At 36.8% G+C, this 12,300-nt stretch overlaps 1 protein-coding gene across 5 annotated transcripts in view; it reads right to left on the bottom strand.

Moving 5' to 3' along the window:
* SH3KBP1 (SH3 domain containing kinase binding protein 1) overlaps positions 1-12,300 on the bottom strand; it is a 218,007-nt gene that overhangs the window by 92,353 nt on the left and 113,354 nt on the right. For 4 of the 5 annotated variants that reach the window (XM_072028785.1, XM_072028793.1, XM_072028795.1 and 1 more), the window contains 2 exons: positions 5,710-5,833; positions 207-281 (listed from right to left, as the gene is read on the bottom strand). In XM_072028785.1, coding sequence (XP_071884886.1) covers positions 207-281; positions 5,710-5,833 — 199 coding nt within the window. The remainder of the gene's footprint in view (positions 1-206; positions 282-5,709; positions 5,834-12,300) is intronic. The other variant, XM_038172908.2, reaches the window with a different exon arrangement.

Genomic DNA, 12,300 nt, shown 5'->3' with positions numbered 1-12,300 from the left:
ACATACACATGCACAGAAGGACTGAGTGCATTCTCACTGCATTAAGGCTAGGCAGTTCATCAGCAGCAAACCGACTTGAGCTTACAGACAGATATGCATGTAGAGTAGCTGTAAGTGAGTAGCAGTGGCACACTTTACAAGTGTAGATAAATCAAACAAGTACTGAGGACTGAAGCTATTGCTTGTTGATTTTGAAACACACTCACTGTTATAGCGTCTGTAGCTGTCAATCTTTGCCGGTGCCACTCTGTACAGAATTGTCCCTTCAAAGGCAGATTTTCCTGACAGCAGGGAAGAGAAGGAAAGAGGGAAAAAAAAGAGAAGGGGTGGGGTGGGGGTGAAGAGATCGAATGATGGTAAAAAGAAGGGAGAGGAAGAGGTTTTAATCTGTATTTTCAGTCACTAACATTTTTAAAGACTCATTAGCAAAACAACGAGAATATTAATAAAAGTATCTGATTTTACATGAAGTTAAAATGTTCTTACTGCATGTATGTCAGATAAGAGAATCTCATGATTTTGCTAAAGCTGTTCTTTACAATGTCCAACAGAATGCATTTTTGCTTAGGTTTTGTCTGTTGTCCATCAGGATTCATAACTTGCAAATTAAATGATTTGTCTGTCTTATTCAGCCCCCTCATGGAGCTCACGGGAAGCCTGAAAAAAAATCAGTACTGCAATGACGTACTCACAGTGGCTCAACACTCCTGTTGCAGATGTAGTGAACAACCACAGCTGACTTCCAAAGAGGGCACTGAAATATTCGGGTTTCTTTAATATACCAGGATCCTGTGAGCATCAAAAATGCTGCATCTTTCCAAGAGGATTTATTAGAAATATTTTGGACATGGGACCTAGTATTAAACAATGCTTTGCTGAAGGAATAGGATACAAAAAAGCTAAATAAAGCAGTTTTTCAGCCAATGGCTTAATCAGGTGTTTTAACTCTGCACACATTAACAAAAACAAAACACAAAAACTTTAAAAAAGACAAGAAAAACTTAAAAAACAAGAAAAAAGAAAAAACACTTCCCATCCTAGATATTTAAGATAAAATTTTCCACTATCAAAACCATGAAATTTCTTGTTTTTTGTTTGTTTTTTTTTTTTTTTTTTTTGTTTGTTTTTTGTTTTTTTTTTCTTTGATAGCAAGACAACTCATGCTCTGGCAGTCATGGTATGGAATTCAAGTTAAGCCAAAGAGCATGGGCATTTGAGGTGTCACTTTTAGTTTTTTTAAGCCAAGGTATCCAGGCATGCCCAAAAATATACCAATGTCAGCTTGCTATCAAGATTACCTAGGTATACCATCACAAAAATGAACCTATTCAGTATAATTTTATAGCAAAATAGCCAATACATGTGAGTTATTTCAATATAGCATCCACCCATTCTGGTACCAAAAACGTAGATTATATTTTTTCCTGCATGTCATTCTGTTGGACTTTCAGGAAACAAAAAGCTATACCTATTTAAATATCGTAAAATGCAGTTTCTTTGTTTTGTACCTGTAGTTTAATTAACAGCACAAGGTTTTCACTGTCTTATTTTTACACAACGAGGAAGCAAAAATGCTGCAAATCTACTTTTCTACCTGGCTTTTACAAGATACCATTCAAATAATGCCATTAAAACTTTCAAGGTACAGTTAAGAAATTGCTAAGAGAAAGGCATGTTAAGCTTCATGACAGTGAAAAGAACCAGAGAGACAGGAATGAACATCAGAAAGCTTTAAGAACACAAAATACACCAAGTTGCCTGACTGAAGCATCAGCTGCTGAGTCCATCACTGGTCCTAGTTCCTGCAGTCATGACTCCTCAGCAGCCATCACTAACAGGTTTCTAAAAGTAATTGATACCTAACATGAGGCCTAGCAACTTCTGAACAGACAAACATGCAACAGGCTACCTTTAAATATTGCCATGACATTGCCATGAACATACTAAAATGCCTTTGAAATCATCTCAATAATAAGTTGTGATTCTCAGATGCAATTTGTTTGATTATGGGACAGCTTTCCTGCTTCTCCACAGACTGTAATGGCAAGATGCAGTATACAAAATATTCTTAAAATCAATACTAGATAGCTGAGAAATCTCAAAAATAATTAGCCTTATAATTAATGTATCCATTTAATACAGTGGAAAAATTATAATGTATACTTCCCATTCTTGCCGTGTAACCTTCCCTCAGAGAAAAACAATGTTCTAATTTAAGAGGATGCTTTAAAGAACAAAGAACTGTTGTTCACTCTAAGGGTACTTGAGCCTGTCCCTACTCGTATTTTGAAACGTGTCTTTGAAGACAAAAGAAAGGTGGAAATCACCTTACAGCTGGGACAAATATTTAAAATAAGTATGTGTAGATAGACAGATAGATAGATCTTTTGATCTTGTAACAGTCTCACTTTCTAATCTGCTGAGCATCTACCAACCTAAGGGAAATCATAGTTTCCCAGCCCTTTCAGTTAAGGGGCTATTACGTCCTGCTATTTGTCTTGAGAAATGTTTAGACACTTAAAAAAAAAAAAAAAAAAAGGGACTTCTAATTCAGAAAAAAATTCTGAGGTTACTCTATGGCAGAGTATGAAAAGAAATCAAGCCAGTTCCTTCTGGCCATTTACTCTGATCTGCTGTAAAATGTACGTGGGCACATTAAAAAATAATAAAAACAGACAGCATCTTTGTCCTCATTAGATCTCTGTAGGTCATAACACAATGACAGAAGAATATGCGTTTTCGTTATCTTTATTCCTAAAATGCCAAGCTATATTATTTCTCTCTTCTGTATTGCTTCTGCTGAGCTCAACAAAAATATGTTTGCACTTCCAAATGGTTCTTTCTGGAGAGGGTCATTAAAATGTAATTAAAACATTAAGTTTAACTAACAAATTATTTTTAAGTATTAATAAAATAAAACACTCATGTTTGCACAGTGCTCTTTCTCCAAAGATCCTGTGCTACTATTCCAAGTCTTGCATTGAACTTGCCAAGTATTACCTTAACCATGTTATAGGCTAGGTTGCTGAGTATAAGGCTGCTCAAGATTGCAGAGCCATACCCCAATCCATTTTAGGACCCTCTAGGAATTGTGTGGAACCTCGCTGACCATCCAAGTTTCTGTTTCAATGCATATGTACAGCCTCTTGGATCTGAGAGTTCACTCAGAAAATAACTTAAAAATCTAGAATTCGTATTCCAGATTTTTGCCTTACAAAGTCCTGCGACACAGACATATTCAAACAATGTTTCCAGTGAAATAAAAAGGAGTTATTGCGGATTTGATGCTCTCTCATGTCTTGTCATCCACAGAGGAAGGAGCTGATCTAGAGGCATGCATGAATGTACACCCTTACGAGATATTACCTAGAACATTATGTAGGCCAAATCATCCAAAGGTTTCTTGTGTTTTATATTGCTGTGTTTAAAGAAAAAGCGCAGATGCTTGAAATGAGATTATCACTCCTAGTTATTTGCATAAACTTGCAGAAAAATTTTCTATCTCATTATAGAGATTTTCAAATACAGATAGGGTACCTGAATATAGCCTCCTAAAGCACCATGTGTTAGAGTGTAACACCCATAAAAATTACAGAAATCATAGAGAAAGAACTGTGCCAATGCATACTTCCCATGCTTCTGCTAGGAAAATGCAGTTCTGAAATTGGTGGTGTTACTTTCAGAAAAAAAGAAAGAAAGATAAAAAAAGCAGGAAAGCCCCCCTAAGAATTTCAACATTCCTTGAGTCTCTTTTTCTCTCTCAGGAGGCTTACAAAACTCTGTTTTATAAGTTTAGAAAATAGCTCCTAATAACACATCATCTTAGCTAGCCGCAAAGCACCTCCAAGTAGTTAACTTTCAAATAAAAGAGAAATAATACTCATCTCTCAGCTATAGCTATCTTCAATTTAGTTTAAGAGACAAAACCAGCATCTATGTTGCTGGTATCTTCTCAATACAAGTCTCACAAATGACAGATTCCACTGGCAGTCAAAACCAGCACACAAAACTGATAGCATGAACAGACTATATGCCATTAGGGGTGTCGATGGAACAGTCAGTCTAATGATTTGTGGCTATAGTTATGCTCTCCAATGTATATTTTTATTAAAAGACATTTCTAGGATGCTCATTACAAATAAACTATTACCAAATTACCTGGGGAAGAAATACTCATTCATATGGACAGAATTGGGGCATTCCATCCCTAACGGTATCACTTACCTTTTTCATTTATAGACTACCAAGCATTATAAAATCCAGAGCTGAAACTACGTCTATACAATTAGTTCTTCCAAAACTCACTGTGCTTATAACAAAAGAAATTCATGGTTCAAGTTATAGGCAGCAGTTTGCAGTCTCACTGAAATGCCCAACTGCACTTAATGCCCTTCTTCCCTTTCCATCACACTAAAATTGTTAACTTCTTTACAAATATTTTCATTCAGGTTTGAAGGAACGTTACCTGTTATCACCATTAGCAGCACTGACCACATGACTAGGTCTCCGGTGCCACTACACATACCACACATGAATAAGAACTCCATTACAAAAACAATAGGAAAATATTTCATCATTGCATAAGCAAGGTTTCTCAGAATCTTATTTCTGTGGGATGGAATAAAGATAAAGTTACCTTAAGTGGAAAAATGCGAGGGAAAAAAAAAAAAAGAAAAAGCTACAAGAAAGAAGCATAATTTTCTGCCTTTCGCTGGCAGGGTGAGCTATAGAGCCTTTGGTAAACTTCAGCTGAAATAAGCTTGCAAAGATCTTGGGAGCCCTTTCACTTTTATCTGTTGCAGAGATCTCAGAAGCATACTATATAGCAATGAGCATCTGCACTGTTGAAGATAGAAAACAGACTGTAAAGGAAGAATTTGGCGGGTAAATGTGGAATTATCCTGAAATATGTCAATACAATCGATTTTTTTTCTTTTCACTGAGGATTCCAAATCGACCACTGAATTAGGAGGTAACAAGAATATCTATTTGAAAAACAGAAAATAAAAAAAAAAAAAGACCGACAAGTATCCATTTGATATAACAGCATACTTTTGGTTCAGGTTATTCTTCAAGGGAAGCTATAAATAGGATAACCCACTACCATGCTTATACTATTGCATACTTAGTTACCAAACATGCTTTTCACCTGCAGCAGTACTGGCCCACTGTAAGTGAGAGAACAAAGTCCATGTCCCAGTTCTGGCCTTTTTCCCTTTGGCTGCTGGGGCAGTGGGTGACGGAGGTGATAGTAACATGCTCAGCACCTGGAGGGAAAAAGTGCCGCATGTCCCACACCAATAATTATGAATCCTTAAATCTACTGGAGGCATTAAAGAAGGCATGGCACTTTAATCCCTCATTTAAATAAGCACAGCCACTTTGGAAATGTTTGGTTACTTTGCTCAGTTTCCACATCTAAAGACAAAAAAAAAAACTTAATTCATTTGGAAATACAAAGCCAGTAATCATCATTGCCTGCTGTGTTCTTGGTCTTGGTTGCAGCTGGGCAAGTCTTAACTCAGGTAGCATCGCCAACTCGTATTGCCAGTACTCACTTAGCACCATCATCTGACCCTTTCACAAAGTAAATTAAAAACAAGGCATTCAAAAACACTTCCAAGAAAGAGATAAGAATGCACTACCCTCTCAGTGTGTTGGCTAAGCACACAGACATACATCCAGAACACCAACAATAATTGTTCTTACTTGGCTTTACTTGTTCTTCCTGTGCTGTTCCAACATCGTCAGAATCAGACAGTTCCTTTATGAAGTTGGAAGGAAACATGCCCGTCTTTCCATTAAGTATTCCTTCCCACCAGCCCTCTTCTACCTGCACCAAAACAGAAATAAATTAATAAATAAAAGGGTTTAACATAAGCAACACTTTACAGAGTTACATTACATACACGATTTTCAGTAACACCAGCAATGATTTTGAGCAGTTCTTATTAATTTCAGGTATATGCATACGGCTAAGGCTCCAAGCTGAAGCATTTCTCTCTTTTTTCCTCTTTTTTTTTTTTCTTTCTAAATTAAAAGATGCCCATCTGTAAATGTTAGCAGTGCTGGTCCAGTCAGAATCATGGACAAACATTAAATAAAAGGAAAAAAGGACAACTTTGAGAGCGCAAGGTGTCTCCACATTGCAATTTTTATGGATATCTGTTCAATCCCTAAATTTTCAGTGCACACTGTTCTCCTACTCATAACTGTCTTAATATCCATGATTTACACAACATAAGACTTTCAATTTCAATCTTAATATAAATCATATGAATATTGCTGCCTTCTCCAGCAAAACCAGAAATTCTCCATTTTAAAAATTAAGAATGTTGTCACATCATTAAGATGTAAATGTAAGAAATCTACAGTACTTCCACAGAATAAACAGTATTGACGCATATTTGCCTCTAGAAGAGTTACAAAGAGCTGCTGAAATAAATAATGATAATATGGTCAGAAAGCACAGACACTTCCTAGCTGAATCCCAAGAGAAAATACCATTTAAAAATGACTAACTCCCTCCTAGATAACCCCATTCAGGATAGAGTGGCAGTGTCATACAATGAAATGACAGCCCTTAGAAACCAGATGCCTTTAGGTTATAATGGGGCAGCAAGAAATGACTTACTAATGAATCAGCTGAAACACACCCTTGACAGATAAACATTTTTCATCTGTCAGACACTGTTCATTCACCAGAAAAATGACAGGGGAGGACAGCACCAGTCTGTGATACATCAGCCTCCAATACTGTTTGACCCACCTCTTCCCTGTCCCCCCTCCAAACAAGTTATGAAAACCTTATGAAAAAGTTATGTTACAAGTTGAGGGTCTTGACATTTACTGTCAAAAAACAAACCAACCCCTTAACTTAAATGGTACCAGCTAACTAATAGTGGGGGAAAAAAAAAAAAAAAAGTTTTGTATCACTTGTCTGTGAAAATGTTGAGTTCTTAGAAAATAGACATTATTTACCTTTATACAACACAAGCAAAAATTTTGTCAAACTACAGAAGAATGGTTGCATTTTTTTTTCATTTTAGCTACAAGTACAATTCTATTATAAAGCAAATTGTTATTACTTCAGGGTCAGAGTATTTCCTGTGTTTTTTCTCTGTCTCCATCCTTTTTAGCACATTTCCTGTCCTCCTTGGTTATTTTTTGTTTAAATTTGAAAGCAGTTCAGGCTACCAGAGCTATTTGCACTTAATCTCAGTATCTGTCCATGACAAATTTTCTCTCTTTTTTTCCCACCCTAATGCATCAGTAACATCCGTGAGGTCAGGCAGAACTTTGGCAATAATGGCTATTATCTTGCTGATACTTCTGAGAAGACGATGCATACAAATCACTCAGTGACTTCAGTGAAGCGTTTTACACGATAGTCTCAAAGTCTCTGAATGCTAATGCTTGGTTTTGTTCTCCCCAAACTAAAAAAAAACACACAGAAAAATGAAACTGAAACTGTATGATCCACAACACTTTGCAGTCTCTACAAATAATATCTTTAAGTATCTATATATTTATACAGAAAATACACAAAATGGCCAAGATTCTTTGACTATAACGTATTTCTATTTTTCTGATGCACTATACCCAGATGGCTCTATTGATTACAGCTAAACATTAAGCTGTAACTGCATTAGCTGATTGACCAGAAGATTAAGCACAGTGGAATTACACAGTTCCCGAGACCTCTGCTTTGCAAGCTGTTGTGATTACTTAAAAGAAATAAGGTGACCTATACCACTCAGCTCCATCTCTCCCTCAAGTATTTCTCCTGCTTCCTTCTTCCAGGGTAACACTTCACAGTTTTCTTGTAAGTTAACATTAGCACTCTTTATGTGGGGATCCATATGTACATGTACAGAAATACACATGCACATAAATCTATAGATATCTACATTGGATGCAAATACACTCACAGCATTCATTAGCTGCTAACTTTTCCAGCTGATACAAGAATGAGTTATGGGAAAATACCATGCTGTGTTTGATAATTTTACAAATTCAGAGAAATCTGAAGCCATAACCAGATTCTTTCCGAAAGAAAACACAGAAGGTTAGCAAGACATCACAGGCACAGGTCAAACAATGCATGCAAAAGATTTAATTTTTCATCAAAAGAATCAAAAACTCCAAGTATTTTTAAGCACTATAGCTACTTGCTAGATGCTTTTATCAGCCTCAAAACACACCAGCTAGAGATTAATCCATATAATAAAAACGACAGTAAAATACCCCCAGGATTTAGTTATCCCAAATAGGGGCAATCCATTGCCATACGGTTTGAAATGCTGCAATAATTCCTAGCCAATAAAACCTACAAATGAAAATCCATTATTCATGGGGGTAATCCATCTGGAGGTACAAGCACTCAATAAAATTTGTTACTATACTATTATAACAAAGTGCTTTCAGGATTTATGCATTTAGCTCCTAATTTATGCTCAGCATTCACGTATTGAACCAAACCAAAGAGGAGGAGTCATTCAGTACTCAGTGGCCCTAAACCTGAAGTTTTGCTATTCATAACATCACACGCACCACGATAAGCTCAGTCTGAATGTGAAATTTTGTTTTAAAGTTAGAACAATCTTTCCCACATGCTCATGTAAGTGGCCATAGCCAGAGATGAAGAAAACATTTCAATAAATGTTTTCAATGTGTTATATCTGCTTAATGTCTTTTGGGAAGGCATGGCATGTCCTTGTCTTGCCAAGCCCCTAGGCTGCCAGTAGGGCTGTCACACCACATCTGAAGAGCAACAACGTACAGGAACCTGACTGCAGATACTTCGTTACTCCAATTCACATATTTAGGAGGTAACACATGCATCTGACTGCAGCACACTGGGTGTCAGACATGGGGCAGGGACAGATCCAGCAGCAGACAGCTATAGGCAATCCAATGACTGAATGAGATTGAATGAGACACATATGACAACATAACCAGAGAGTGGGGCATCACTTCTTGAGAAACACTTTCCATTAGGAAGCCTCCCATTTGGGACTGAACGGGAAATTTAATCTACAAAATATTGAAGCAACTCTCAAATGTTCTTCCAGTATCATTTGGATTATTTCTTTTTTACATTTTCAATGAAGAAAGAACATTTGTACTATCTTTTTAATTGAGTTGCTCATTCAGTAGGCCGTGTTTGATGTAAGCACTTTTTTTTTTTGGAAACTATAAAAGAAAAATACACATAAAAATCATTCAAAATAAACTGTTTTACTTCATTAGAAAATGAGTGCTTAATCAAATTGTGTTTGTTATAGCTACTGCTACTTATGAATAATAATAATCACATAAAGAACAAATAATTAAATGTTCAAGAGAAATACCGTGGAAGTGGACAGATAGGAAAATAACACAGAATTATATGCGTGAGACATTCAGACATGCAATAAGAAGTACTCAAAGGGTACACATATGTTAGGACATTTAGCTTCTTAGAAATCAACAAAAATATCTTGAAATCAGCCTATTTCCACATTTAAAGTACAAAAAAAAGAATATAATATGACAGCAGTTCAAGCCTTCAGGCAAACATAATAGTTCTATTTCAAACCGTGAAAGCAGTTTTATTCTACAGCTGTAATGCAACCAAAGAAAACAGAAGTGTTTCAGTAGGTCACTGGGACTCCAAGATTAAGTTATTCCAAAAGTGAGGAAATGTTACTACTTGAGGTTTTCTCCTCATGGCCAATACAACCATCTCAAACACCCCCCTCTAAAGAAAGAAACATCAGAGGGTGCATCAGCCTGACCTGTAGTGCAAGGTTTTGTTTTATTTTGTTTTTTGTTACAAGCCTTCATTACCCTTTCAGGGAACTCGGTACCCGTCCACAATGGGATAACCAAGAGGAGCTGGAAATGTTGAGGCCAACCAGACATGTTGAGGCCAACTATCAGCATTTGCTTGCTGGCATATCTAGGAATGGTACAGTGGCTTGCTTACACCTGGCTATATAGTTAATAGGGTAAGTTGTTAAATGATTAAAATGTTCAGCTCTTCAAGCATGTTTCCAATAAACTTCTGTATTTGCTTGTTCCACAAGCTTTTCTACAACCTTCAACTTTGCCCATTAGGGTTTAGCGCTGCTAATAGATGACTTGTGGCTCAGCTAATACAAGCAAGGAAGGAGACCTTGAGTCAGGAAAACTTTCAGGGGGGGGGAGAAAGTCTCCCTGGATAAGAACAGTCTTTCTGTGCTGTTAAAACTAAAATATAGTCCCAGGAATAAAAGCAGTGCCAGACACAGGCAACAGGAAGGAGAGAGGCCAAAGGTCAACAAAATTTCCTTTGCTTAGAGAAAAGTAGAGCACAAAAAGCAAAGAAAAAATCTTTCCTTATTTCATAAGTCCTAAAGGGAAGATATTGAGGTTGAAGGACACAAGCATACGTGTGCTGAAAGGAAATTAAAAATAAATAATGAAAAAAAAATCAAGAGGTGAAAAAACATATCATACTCAAAGCCAATGGGAAAAGATACTTCGGAAACAAGACCTCAGTTGAATGTGGTGCCTACAGTGCCACTTGATGGCTTTTTCTGAGACTGCATCAGCACCAGTCATAGCCATGAGATGCTGACCAGCCCCTGGGGTTCTGCTGCAGCACAGCTAGGAGCTGTTTGACAACCCTGGTGAAGATTGAAAGAATTAACAACTACACAAGTACGTTGTGTAATGGATTCCACTCTGCCTCTGAGATACTTCTCAATGTTAAAATGCTTTGTGTTTTGTTTGTTTTTTTTGGGGGGGGGGTTCTGTTTTGTTTTTTGTTTATTTGATTGATTGATTATCATCATTTTCTAACTAAGAAACCGAGGGACAGAGAAAGCAGTCACAGAGAACTGGAGTGACCCCAATACAGAGTTACAGGTATTTGCACTCTTAGGCCCATAGAAGACCTGCCTACCACATGAACTGCCCAGAGAAGCAGTAGTCATGGCAGTCCTTTCAAACAAGCTGTTGGCAGAGGTTGAGGAAAAACACCTTACAACAAGATTTCACAAAACAGTAACCAGGAGACCTGGAACCCCAGCATCCACTCCCAGCTGCTTTCTTGCAGTATTGTACATGTACAGTTCTGAAATTGTGGCGCAGACTGTCTCCTGTCACTATTAAAAAATGTCCCCCTTTCAACTCTCCAGTTGTCAAAATATATTAACTGTAGGGAGAGTCCAGCTTAATTCCCAGTGTTCATCTTGTTCTTGGAAACGGGATGAACCACTTTATATCATTTCAACAAAAAAAAAGCCCATCCACAACCTTGCCCAAAAGGAGTGCTAGATTTGTAAAAAGTTGAGTCTGAATTTTTATATTTTCAAATGAGTTTTTAATAGGATTTTATCATGTCATATATGGTGCTGTTAATTAAAAGTCAAAGAATAAGCTCGGTGGTATTACAGCCCATCTCAGCCACAGGCTTATTTGTGAGTTTAACTGCATGCACTACACATTGCCAAAAAGCAGGATGAGGCCACAAGGTATATAGGAGTACAATGACAGAATAATCCCAAATGCCAGCAGGCTCAGCACTGTTGAATGACATGCCAAATGTCCTTACTCTGATGCTACAGGTTAATTGTCTGGTATGCTGTGGAAGTCTAAGGGTAAAAGATGACTGGGATTCAGATATCTGCATTTAATAAGACAATTAGTTCCAGTTGTATTTTGGGACAACTGTAATTAGAGTTATAACTAATGAACTAGGAAAATGAATAACAAGCAAAAAGCTATCAATCACACATTAAATGTGAATATAAACAATAATGAAAATGCTTCTCTTGTTAGTTTCAAACGCATTTTTAATTTAAATCTCTAATTAATGTCTCATGGGTAGCAGTCTGCACTAATGGAAACCTCTAGTTTAACAACAACCATTTTTATCTATTGTTATGACTATTTGATCTTATTATAATTAATTTCTATTTAGAAAATAGGAAGGAACTGTGAACACAGAGCCTCCAAGAATATCTATCTGATGACATTATAAACCCTGAAAGCAAAATTCACACTTTTTTCAGCAATTCAAATACCCTCAAAGAATTATTAAATTCTTTGCTTAGAAAATTAGAACACCACCACACTTGTTGTTGTTCTAATCCACTGTGCAAACCCAACCCACTTCTAATACAACAGGAATTTCCAATAGTATCTACGACTACCACAGACATGAAAGCCCTTTCTAAAAGTATCTTATCTGTTGGCACCAGGACGAATGACCATCAGGAGCTTAAGATGCCACTACACATAAGGTGTTTCATAGCACCCTGAAGCCACGTT

The sequence above is a fragment of the Anas platyrhynchos genome, chromosome 1 (assembly GCF_047663525.1).
Source record: "Anas platyrhynchos isolate ZD024472 breed Pekin duck chromosome 1, IASCAAS_PekinDuck_T2T, whole genome shotgun sequence".
Taxonomy (NCBI): Eukaryota; Metazoa; Chordata; class Aves; order Anseriformes; family Anatidae; genus Anas; species Anas platyrhynchos.
The sequence above is the reverse complement of the archived record's forward strand: the minus strand, read 5'-3'. Positions and strand labels throughout refer to the sequence as shown.